This window comes from Osmerus mordax, chromosome 4 (assembly GCF_038355195.1).
Source record: "Osmerus mordax isolate fOsmMor3 chromosome 4, fOsmMor3.pri, whole genome shotgun sequence".
Lineage (NCBI taxonomy): Eukaryota > Metazoa > Chordata > Actinopteri > Osmeriformes > Osmeridae > Osmerus > Osmerus mordax.
In genome coordinates, this window is record NC_090053.1 from 5,467,311 (window position 1) to 5,479,842 (window position 12,532).

At 45.9% G+C, this 12,532-nt stretch overlaps 1 protein-coding gene across 1 annotated transcript; it reads right to left on the reverse strand.

Moving 5' to 3' along the window:
- Nucleotides 1–1,477: 1,477 nt before the first annotated feature.
- Nucleotides 1,478–11,355, reverse strand: LOC136942541 (transmembrane and coiled-coil domain protein 3-like). The gene is made up of 4 exons (XM_067235485.1): nt 11,199–11,355; nt 3,488–4,485; nt 3,269–3,404; nt 1,478–3,058 (listed from the first exon to the last, which is right to left on the reverse strand). Exons 1-4 carry the CDS (start codon nt 11,277–11,279, stop codon nt 2,756–2,758), a joined length of 1,518 nt encoding a protein of 505 aa, XP_067091586.1. The 5' UTR covers nt 11,280–11,355; the 3' UTR covers nt 1,478–2,755.
- Between the last annotated feature and the right edge of the window lie 1,177 nt (nt 11,356–12,532).

Below are 12,532 nucleotides of genomic sequence, written 5' to 3' on the forward strand. Positions count from 1 at the left end.
TACTTTTGGTATTAAGATAGATTTGATAGAGAAAATGAGAATACTTATCATCCATTTAAACCCACTGCTGTAGCTCTTAGGCCCGTTTTCTCCCAGTGTGTGTGAGTGTGTGTGGGCGTGTGTGTGTGTGCTTTAGCGGTTTTTAGTCATACTCTCTGTGTCATAAACATCTAAAGGTGCTTGTGTTCTTCAACCCAGAAGCCTTTAAAGCGCCACAAATCCATGAAGAAAAACCAGACCTCACACACACACACATTCTGCCTGTGTCCGCTAATATACTGCTCCTCTCTTGAGAAACAAAAACATTACGTGGGTGCCAGTGATCTACATTCAAGATACCTAGGGAGTCAGGTGGCTGAGCGGTTAGGGAAGCGGGCTAGTAATCTGAAGGTTGCCAGTTCGATTCCCGGCCGTGCCAAATGACGTTGTGTCCTTGGGCAAGGCACTTCACCCTACTTGCCTCGGGGGGAATGTCCCTGTACTTACTGTAAGTCGCTCTGGATAAGAGTGTCTTCTAAATGACAAAAAAAAAAAAAAAAACTATCTGTCGTACGCATTTACAATCTTTCTGGTTGCTGGTAGTCTTCCTCCATCTGTCAGTAACTCCCCATGGCTGGCATGCAGATGGAGCCTATCACACAGGACCATCCAGATTCACTAGCTCAGTCAGACTTACCCCCTCCAGGTGACCCAGCAACATGCGATGTGCTTCCACCCTTTGTATGAGCATCTCTCATGTCCTAGACACACAAGACCTCTATCTTTAAACTACACATTTACATTTACATTTAGTCATTTAGCAGACGCTCTTATCCAGAGCGACTTACAGTAAGTACAGGGACATTCCCCCGAGGCAAGTAGGGTGAAGTGCCTTGCACAAGGACACAACGTCATTTGTCAGAGCCGGGGTTCGAACCAGCAACCTTCTGATTACTAGCCCGCTTCTCTAACTACTCAGCCACCTGACTTACACAAGCAGATTGTCATATATGTTTATGTTTGCCTTGTTTCACGCAGGAAGTAAAACATGGATGGAAATGTTAGTCAGCCTTTGTAGCCTTTGTAGATGTTTTGATAGGGAAAACAAGTTCAGAAAACTGTTGTTGTACTGGTTGTTGACCAGTAGAGGTCACTGTTGTATCATTATGGTTAGGTTGTAGATAGTGACAAGTGACACTATTTGGTTTCACTATATTGATTAGGTCTGACAATCTGATAGTGGGTGTCATTTTAGTAAGTATGAAACGGAAAGATGCTGAATTTTCTTTCACTAAAGGAGTAAAACAAAACAGGGCAAACGTATGACACTGGATCAAACAACTGCGTTCTACTGTTTGACACTTGTACCACCTAGTGGTAAACTGGTGAGGGAGATAGACAGCAAAACACCAGTGTTTATAGCCTCAAGGGGAGAATTAACATACAATAAAATATTCCAGTCAAAGGAGAGAGAGAAGGGGGGGGGGTTGATTTAAAATAGTATTTAATGTTCACAGACTTGTAACAGAAAGGCACATGATGTATGAGGAAACACAAGAAAGTCACATTGTGCATTGTGAGGAGATTCTTTTTTAGATGGTCCCATAATGCATTGCAGGGATGTCTGTCAGATGTGTCAATACAGGAACTAGCATGGTTTCATACAGGAATGAAACCATGATGAACCCTCCTGTGACACAGGCCACACAAATCACATTGTGAAAGGTCAAGAAAAAATCATGTTAGACAAGGAACATATTTACACGTTAAGTCTTCACACAAGACCGGTCATTCCGCTTTTCAGACTTGCGAACAAACACACATACCATTCCAGATAGTGGACGTCATCCTAAGCCTCTCATTTAGCAGTGTCCTTCTGGATTCTACAGTATCCGTCCTCTAACAAGTGTTTAAGGCTGCTCACGTTTCTAAGTGAGAGAAAGTATCAGTTTCTCCGTGGAGTGTAAAAGAACATAATGCCTCAAATCACAGTGTAAACAGTTGTCTTCCTTCGCCCCTTCATATACAGTACGTTATCACAGAAGCTCGATTAAAAGTAGCAAAACCCTAACAATATCAGTATGTTTAAGGACACAATTTTCTGTAGTTATATTTGTGTGTGGTATGAAGGCAGGGGGGAAGGGGATGGTTTGAGTGTTATGGAGCTAACATAGCAATAATGCGGCGTGATTGAGTTCTGGTTGGAGCTAGCCCAGCTCTTGCTTCTGCCCCCGCAGTGGTCTTAGTGGATATGGATATCTGGACGTCTTCAGAAATGACACAAGGCTTGGCTATAGCCCTGTCACTCCACAATGGAAAGTTATAAAACAAATATAATAAAAGTACAATAAAAACAAGTGGTCTAAAAGAAATTGGATATATTGCACTAAAAATCGTATCCAATACAATAGTTAAGACACAAAACTAAAAGGTGACTCACAATGCCCAGGAGGACGATAAAATGGAATGAGGATTAGCTTTAAAATTACAACGATGGGACAAATAAACAAAATGGCCACCTTCTTACTGCGGTCTAGTCTCTGTGTCCGGTGTGTAGTGGAGGGTACTCAGCACGGTATCTCAGTGCAGCTGTGCCAAGCAGAGCACCAAGCAGATAGTGTGAAGTACTGTAAACCGTAAACCTCTGTGACTTTGAGAAGACTGTGCCTTCTGAAGATTGTACAACCAATCGTGTCAAAGGCTCATGAAAGTGACCTGTTTGGATAGCGTTTAAACCGAGTTTTGACCGTGCAAACACCACATTCCCCCCTTCCCGTCAGGGTGGCACCAGAACCCTCTCGACCACGCACTGCAGGTGCTCCCAGTTCCTCCAGAAGAGCGCCAGCAGACATATGCCAAGGAAGGTGGCCATCACGTGGCGCCGGCTGCGCATGAGGGGCGCGGCAAACTTGGCGGCGGTGGAGACACACACCAGGATGACGGTGACGATGGCCAGCATGATGTTGATGCTCTTGCCCAGCAGGACGCGGGCGTCCCGGCTCTCCAGCTGCACCGTCTGCTGCTGCTGCTGCTGGAGCTCCAGCTTGGAGACCCGCGTCTGACACGACTCCAGGGCCTCCTGCCAGGGGGGGAGGGGGAGAAGTAGAAACAGAAACAGGAAAAGGGATGAAAAGGTGAAGAGGGAGAGACAAAAAGAATGTTTGAGAAACAAGAGGAGGAGAAGAGCGATCGGCCAACGGCGAGCCCACTTAAACTGCGACTGCATGCAAAAAGAAAATGGGTATGGCGATAATCAAGATGTTTTAGGGGTATTTCTCTGGTGGCGTACCTGTATGTCCCTGGCCCTCTCGTAGGCCTGGTAGGCCACCCTCTCCTCAATGCTGGCCAGCTCCTGCTTCAGGTTGGCTGTCTCATGCTGGTGAAGCTCGGTGAGGTCATTAAGCTGGTCCTCCAAACGCTCGTACCTAACAGAAATAAGAAAAAAGTTGACCAACATTACCTCCTCAAAAGGATTTATTTACTGTTAATTGATTGCCTGTGAGCTGACCTGTATTTTTCCTCCTGCACTGACTGGGTGATCAGACCGAAGTCTCTCTTAAACTGGGACTTTAGCTCCTCCATGTCCTCCTCCAGCTGGCTTTGGGCCTCTCGGATCTCCCTCAACTCCTCCAGGCTGAGGGCCAGTCTTCCCTGGGCATTTGCCCCAGCCTCCTGCCCTTGTCCCTGGGCTTGGCCCTGTCCAGCCTCCCCTGTACCTCCTCCAACGCCCAGCCCTGCCGAGTTCCCATTGCTGTCGGCCGATATGGAGGCGCTGCCGGAGGAACACTCGTCGTCGCTGGGGTATTTGGGCTGCTTCGCCACCATGTTGGCACTCCCGCTTAGGCCCCGCCCCCCGGCGCCGTCCGAGTGGAAAGGCGAGGGCGTGTCCAGCGTGGTTTTCAGGTGAGCGATGTTATCGGCGCTACCAAACTTGTTCCTGATGAGGTTGGCGAACTCGCGGGGCTTACTGAAGAAGAACGGAGGCGAGAGGGACACGCCGGGGCCGATGGTCTTGATCTTGTCCAGGGCGGGGTGCCGGCCGCTCCCGCTCCTCAGCAGATCCTTGGAGGGCTCCGACTCCCGCGGCAGGCTGTTGTGCTTGGAGGAGGACGGCGAGGAGGAGGAGCCGTGGCTCTCGCTGTCCTTCATCTTGCGGTGGTACTGCTCCAGCTTCTTCTGCATCTGGGCGATGCTCTGCGCCGCCTTCTGGTTCTTCTTCTCGAACACCTGCTTTATGCGCCCCACCTGCTGCTTGTCGGCGCTGTTGACCAGCTTCAGGTACTCGGCCACGTTGTCGTCGCGGGCCGTCTGCTCGATCTTCAGCTGCTCCGTCACCTTGAGGATCTTCTGCTGAAGGCTGTCCAGGCCCGAGCGGCTGCGCTCCAGGCTCCCGTGGCCCGGGAAGGGCCCGTCGCTCAGGTCCAGGTCCAGGTTGTTCTCCGAGCTGCCCCGTCTCAGCGGGGACGGGACGCCCGAGACGCCGCCCTCGCCGCTACGCTCCGTCTGCTGAGGGAACGCCAAAAAACAGAACCTCAGAACTAGAACCACAGAGAGGCCTGAAAAGAGTGGGGCATAATTGGGATCGAATACTATGGCGTGAACTGAAGAGTGTTCTCTGAAACAAATACACATATGGAAATGAGAGCCACAGATTGGATTTAGCAAACTGCTCACACGACGAAACAAACCGACCCAATCTGGCACTAAGGAGCTAATCCTTATTATCAGATCTGATGCCCTCCCATTTGTGGACACTTGCATGCCCCAGCAGTGTCAAGCGTCTGTATGCACAGCATGTCTTGCCTGCAGCAATTACCCAGAGCGTGACCATCTGGCTGTGTATGCGTGTGTGTAATGCTCTTATTCAGCACATCTGTTCAAATTTAGGCCACGGATCTTACTTTGTGTACACTGTAGCCTACTGATGGCAGGGTAACTAAACAAGTATGACGGCCATCAGAGGAGTTTGAGGGATGTGGAGCATCCACATCTAGGTCACCATAACATACTGTCAGACCCCGACACACAGGAAGTCCCCCGCCTACACATCAGGCGAATATTTCATGGGCCATTTTATTCAAATTATGCGTTGTAGCGATATGGACTAACAAGGTATTGTATGCAAACCAGGTGTGAGAACAGGGAAGTGAAACCTTTTTTTTCTTTTTTTAAGGGTACGATAATGGTATCTGACAGTGCATGCTGATTTGTCAATTTGCAGCTCGGTGAGAGGGATATGTAGTGTTAATGTTTAGGAGTAAACACGATCTAAGGAGGGGCCATTTGAGAGGGGCCATTTCAGATTGGGCCATTTGAAGGCACAAACTGTGAAAGAATCAAACGTTCAAAAAGAGGTGGTAAAAGTACCTAAGTACTGTTGCCTAAGTACTGTTGCCTAAGGATTCATTGCCCAACATGAACCTGAATATCAGGTTTGCCAGGGAGAGGGGAGGCAGCTGGTGTTTGTACAAAGGAACAGCAACACCACAACAAACAGCTTTCTGGGAGAATGGCATTAATAATCCTACCATATATAACACCTCTGATTCCAGGCACCATGTTAAAAGATCACGGTGACCCAGCCCTGACTTAAACAGCACTCACACAATCCTTCTTAGCATTTCGACAGCGTTACGGAACGATTATGTGTTGCATGACAAGTTACATGAGCGTTGAATATTACCACTGGGGCTTCCTGACACATGACTATGCACAAAACACGAAAGAAGTCCAGACACAGGATGATTAAGCATATGGGCCAGATATATGCACAGATAGGTTTGTACACACACACACACACAGACACACACATACATATTCAGCAAAACACTTCCTTTTTCCTCTCTGTGTTAACTCTCATTAACTCAGTTAACGGCATGCTGTTCAGTAAAACTTTGGAACAATGATGCATAGTGAAAGTTAAGGGGAACCTCTCTCCGAAAACTGTCCACTCATCCAAGTGATCATTTCACAGCATTCCCTCACCAACAGATAAGAGATGGAAGACTATCCTCTTTCTTTATGTTTCTTTCATCACAACAGTACTTCTATGGCCACGATCAGACACACAATCACACTTGGTCAGCTTGTGCCTCTTGTTTGATGTGTAATAAAGTGAGTCAGCAATAGTGTGACTACATTTTTCACAATAGAATTGTGGCTGAATCCATTAGGTTTTCATGACATATACAGTATAAACTGCTTTACAGTATAGAACTACAGTACTGTAAAGAGTACTTAATTGGCCATGCTGTGAAGTAAAAAAACAAAACGATTCTGTACAAAATACAGAATGACAGACCACCCTACTCCTCTCTCTCCACTACCTTGCCTGTTCCTATCTTCCTCCATCTCCCTCCCAGGCTCCTCTCCCCCTCTCCGGCATCGAGCCGCCCTGAACACAGACCTCTTTCTCTGCAGAGAAAACACGCATTGTCCCTGTAGTATCTGTACTGGAGAGGGCTCCAATGACCAGGCTCCTGCATATGTATTCACTGGCCTGACACACAAGCTCAGCCCTCACATCTAAGATGCAGTCTAGTAGTCCACCGGGGGGGGGGAAATATGCATGACGTTTAATCTATTCTAATCCTAATGTAATCAAAAAATGGTCCAACCTGTAGGAAGAGGAGATGGAATGATGTCCTGTGTAATGCCAGAGGTCAGTGTCTGCTCACGTTACCGGCGTATTAGAGTTCAGTCACACACACACACACACACACACAAAGAGCTTCCTGTTTGAACCCTGAACATGCCCACCAAGGCAGGCTGTGGGCTGCGCTACTGTAGTCTGACACCACTGCGGCTGACTCTGGTAGCAGATATCGTACTCCTATCTCATCGTAGCCTTTCAGTTTAGGACTAAAATCATTGGAATAAAATCTAGCTAGATCGAAGTTGCCCTCCATCCCCGGTTGTGCTGAGGTTCTAAAGCTGATTCTGCTCCATGTTTGAATCTGAAACGCACTGTAGAGACATAAATAGCCAACAATGAGATTTGAGAGAGCTGGGGTGTAGGCTTGCTGCTATAGCCTGCAGCTGGGCCAAAGCTCTGCATGAGCAGGAGATGTTTGGCAGTGGGGGACATAATCTGACCAACTGCCACACTCACATTCCAATCACAGTTGGAAAATAAGTATCAGATGTGTGCACTATCTCTGTATACTGGGGAAAAAGTGGGTCAAATTGGTTCATATAATAATTAATAAGACTAATTCCCATGACTAACACTCAGGGCACAGAGGGTCCACAGGTGAAGAAGACAAGGAGAAAGAACACTAAATTGTTCTTCTCCATGGCGTGTGCATCGCCTTGTCTGAGGGTTCTCAGCACACGCTGACTCATCGTTTTGGGATTTGCACCGTCTCTCTGGAGGACAGAGTTTTCGGTTAAAATGATTTTCTGCACTAATGAAAAATGCTCCTCCCCAATCTGCTGTGGTAGAAGCTGCCCTACTTTCCACTTCAGCTCTTCTAAAAGGCAGAAAGGGCACACTCTGGGGAGAGAGAGGAGAAGGCACTGAAGAGGAGTGTGTGTGTGTGGGGGGGGGGGACTCCTTGGAGACAAAGTGCTCCCTTCCTAAGGTCCTGACAGGGGGTCAGTGAGGTCTTGCAGGGAAATCAAGTTAGGATTCAGCTAATTTGAGTAGACAGTGTAGGGGCAGTGGTGCTGCGCTTGGCTCAGGGCGGAAGGATCCTCCTAGGACAGGGCACTGCCTGCCTGTCAGTCTGCCAGCGAGCTGTCTGTCTGTCTGTCTGTCTGTCTGTCTGTCTGCCTCCCTGCATGCCAGCAACTCGTCTAACATTTATCTCCCCTCACACCTGCCGACACTGGATGCTCCAGTTACCAGTATGTGTGTTCTGCTAAATCGAGGCAATCTAAAATGGTATGTGAACTTAATGAGGTCCTGTGAGGTGGGGTTTGTAAGTGGAAAACGTGACAAGTGTGTCCAGTCAACATTCCTGGACACACTTGCATGCCTGCTGTAGTGTGAGTCATCTGATGATGCTCCACATTGTCAGGAAATGTTGGGACGGACAGGGTGTGTGTGTGTGCAGAGTGCCTACATGGCAGGAAGCTGACTTGCAAATGTATCCACAAGATTTACACCATAGTGCAGCACAGACTACATCTTCGTTGATATGAATGCCTGGGCATATGGGGTCCTTCACATCGCAGCCCTCATCCCTCGGATATCTTCAGGATAGAGCGGTGCCCTAATCATCCACAGTCTGTCCTGCTCTCGAAGTCTAACCCTGGATAATAAAGCCTGACCTGACAGACCAGCAGAACGCTAGAAACACCCATCTGCACAACAGGAGAGTGAAGAGCAGGGCCTGGAATGGAGGGTCACCAAGCAAGCGAAGCAGTGACCAGCTCTGCATCACAATTCCACCGCCTGTTGTTGCTGGCCAGTGCCACTGGCCTGAATTGGAGATGCTGTCCTGTTTATCCTGCACTGCAATCCCCCTTTTGGATCAATTATCTGGTTTTAATCCAATTTCACACAGTGACAAACTGTTTACTCCTGTGCCTGAGAAAGAGGAGCACTGAGAGGACAATTTTTGGGGCTTTTCAAATCTTCGGGAGCGAAGGACACGATGGGCCCAAAACTGGCCTGAAAACAGCCACCTGATCTAGTAGTTGCTGTTGATGGATGTGTAATAAACATTGAGCTGTGTAAGCAAAGTGAACAATGTTCATGTTGATTATCAGAAGGAATAATGGGTAAAACCATAGCTGGGGGAACCCAATGGCCCCTCCCTTGGGGCATTGCAGTAGAATGCAGACGTTACTTCTAAGCTAAACAGGAAGGTAGGGCCCTTATTGTTACAGGGAAGTCATGTTAGCAACTCGGCACAATAGCAGCTGACGGCCTAATCTGGTAAAGCAATCGGAACACCAACATTAGGTCACACGCGCAATGAAATGTCTGAAAGTTTGATTTTACCGAGAATGTGCAGGGCTGTAAAACATGCATACACACACACACACATACATACCCTACACACAAACACACAAAGACGTATTGGCTGACACACAAGAAGCCTTCACCATAGAGAAAAAGAACAAAACCGCCCTTCACAAGTGAAGAGGACCCAGAGAGAGGAAGGAGCCTGTGGTGCTTATTGCTATTCACCCCAGATAGCCTGTGCTGATGCTCATGGACACAGAAACTCTCCCGCAAGCCTGGCCAACTTAGGGTGCATGCCAGGGGGGGAGACAGTAAGAGAGGGATAGAAAGAGGGGGAGTAAAAGAGACAGAGAGAGAGAGAGAGAGAGAGAGAGAGAGAGAGAGAGAGAGAGAGAGAGAGAGAGAGAGAGAGCGATAACAGATCCCTGAATGTGGTCAAACATCTGTGAGCCTACATCTCTCCCATCTTCCTCCTCGTTTGCATCCCACAGCTGCCAGTGCAGTCTCGTCTTCATTGTAAAACACCTTGAGAGGTCAACGGACAGAGATCAAGCTGAATAAATAACTAAGGAGTGCTTTTTAGTTTCCTCCACAAGCCATTCAAAAAGGTTAATATAATATTCTTTGAAAAAATCCCCCCCAAAATGTCAGAAATTAAATTAATAGCCAATCAACACTCCACATCCTTGTCTGCCCCTGTGGACAGTGTGAATTAAAAGGTCTTCTATAGGCTTGTCAGAAATTAAAGACCTTTTCAAAGCTCAAATAATGTCCTAATATATAATGACCTCAAATATATAATGTACCAATACATTGGTACATTTTTTGGGGGGTAGTCTGGTGATGCTTTTACAACATGACCAACTTGTAAGAAAGCAGATCCCTGAAGAAACATGATCGAGTTATTACCTCCTTCACACCATAGACCTCATATGCTTCACACTCATAAAAGCCACTCTATCAAATGGGGGAGGACAGGACAGAAAAGTTTAGAAACAAGCCAGGTTCCGAACAGGACATGCGTCACCTGAGAAAGGCGTGCAAATCCATACACAGACCTCGAGCATAATGAGGCTAAAGGAGTCTGCTGGCCAATAGGCTCTTGAAAGGAAAGTGCTGCATCACAATTTCTCCTTACCCCCTGCATCGATTTGTACAATAGGAATTTCAGCAAGATGCACTTTGGAAATTTCCAGTTTAAAATGTGAACAATCTAATAACTGGTTGTACCGCTTGTGTACTTGTTACTGATCTATGAACTGTCATGACGACGAAGAACAGAAAGGATAGGATTTGGTACCTAAAAACACATGCCTACACATTGGAATGTTGGAGTTAATTGTGAGTTTAGTATTCAAGGTAATTTTCTCTAAATAGGCAACGGTTGACATAGCTAATTTGCTTTGACAAGAGTAGGCCAGGATACACAAATCCGCAAAGGTGTTTGCCAGTGACACAACAGTGGAAGAACAATGGCCTTGTGATTGGAACTTAATGCATTTATAGAGAAACAGAATAAACCCCAAAGTTATTTGGATGAGAGGGTGATGAACCCCGAGAAAGTGCTGTACAGTTTGCTGAAGTTCAGATATTCGTTAAAACGCTGGGCGGAGCGTTCCTCTGCCAGTGTGTTACTCTGTGATCCTTGAGAAGTGAAGTTGAGTGTTGGGACATTTTTCTCAGACCCCAGCTTTTATTTTATTTTATATATATATTACAGTCGACATAAGGTGCACCTGCAAATGCATATAAACACAAAGTTTCATTTTTGAATGTTCTTATGAGTAGCAATGTATTACTGTTACAGCATAGGTATAACAGCTGAATGCCTAAACAAAAGACAGTACTTTAGATTAAACCTTTTACAAAAGGTTACGGAAAACAACTACAGCGGAACCTCGTCACCTGAGCCTTAAAACAGGTCTAACCCCGGCAGCACAGGTGTAATAGTAAAATATAGTTTGTAAACAATAATGTAACAAACACAGCGAGGCAAGATAGGCTTAATGACAAAGCATGCTCAGACATAAACAAGGTAACGAATCAAAAGAAACTGGGTCAAACCGTCCCTTTTAATTGTGTGAATAATCAGCGTAGTCAGCCAGCTAGTACCACGAACACAGAAATCTCACAAATCCCTCCATTCTCAAGCACTGCAACAAAGTAGCCAAGTCCGGTAAAATGCTTAGACCACGTCGTTTTATACTAACATATAGGCAATTTTGATATGGGAGTCTTTCGATGACAATTGGATGTCTGTGCTACACTGCACGCACTGTGGGTAAAAATGAGAATTAATAGTTACCATTCTGTCCCGGCTGTTGAGGTATTTCTCTACTTCTGATAAACTTCGCACAGCTGGCTCGGCGCTGGGCATAATCACCATGTAGGACTCGCGGTACTTGTTAAAACTTGGGCATGTGTTTCGTCACATTTGTGTCGCATCTATGTCGGTCCCTAGCACATTGAGCCCCCTCTCCAAGCCGAACATAACAAAACACAATGTGGATCCAAACTCCGCCTATATTGCTCAGCCGAGTGGACTGAGGAGGTGGAGTTAAGTTTTTCCACATACCGAGGAGCTCTGCAGTGTTTCACAGAATGAGAAATGTTATAACACTGTTAAAAGCAGTATTTAAATACCCTAAATTTGAAGTTTATGCTTTAGGCTAACATAACATGTCGATAGGCTAGTGCACACACACGCACGTATAGACTAAGCCAACCAATGAGTCTCGTGCCATGCCTCATGTATCATCAGCCAAACCCAATAACGATTTTTTAAACACAATGGGTACAACCTACCAATTCTTTTTCATTAATTATGTAGGCTACTCGTCGGTGGCTAACTAATCCACCCTATTTGGGATGCTGTTAGACTGAACATGTTAAAGGGTTAAACTGTCTTCACATGTTTACACACATGGCATTGTAATCGGCTAGTTTTGGTTTGGCAGGCTACTGAGAAACTTTGCAGTGTTTCACATTATGGTAAATGTTATGACACTGTTAAAAGCAGTATAAATCTGAATCAGCTAGTGTATAGACTGGACGTTAATACTTTGATAGGCCTAACAGCCTATGTGACTTGTCAATAACGTGCACACAAGCACACGGCAAACAAATAATAAACAAATGACAAACATGATATTTTACACACATGAATTGTGATAACCTGCTAGTTTTGATGTGTTACTGAGCAGCTCTGCTTTGCATGCTACTTGCATGGACCTGTGAAGTAAAAACGCAAAAAAAAGTGGTTACAACAAGTGATTGAATAATATAGGGATGAGGACACCGAATACCTGAACAATAGAATATAAAAACAGTACCCTGAAACTCATTCAGAAAGTCATACAGTTTTAATGAGCTTACCAATGACTTTAATTAGCCTTCACCAGGTGACTATACTACAAGAGAGCTTACAGTTACGTGCTCCTGTCCATCTGTAGCATCTTGATGAAATATTAATTGACTAATAAGACAAACTGTAAGTCTATGCTCTCAATGAAGCAGACAACCTTTTCAATCCATGAGATATTTGACTCTGCTAATCAAACCCTTATATAGACAGAGACCAAATGTTAGATTTTTGAAACAACCCCTGGTGAATGTGTAAATAATCAATGTCATTTACTG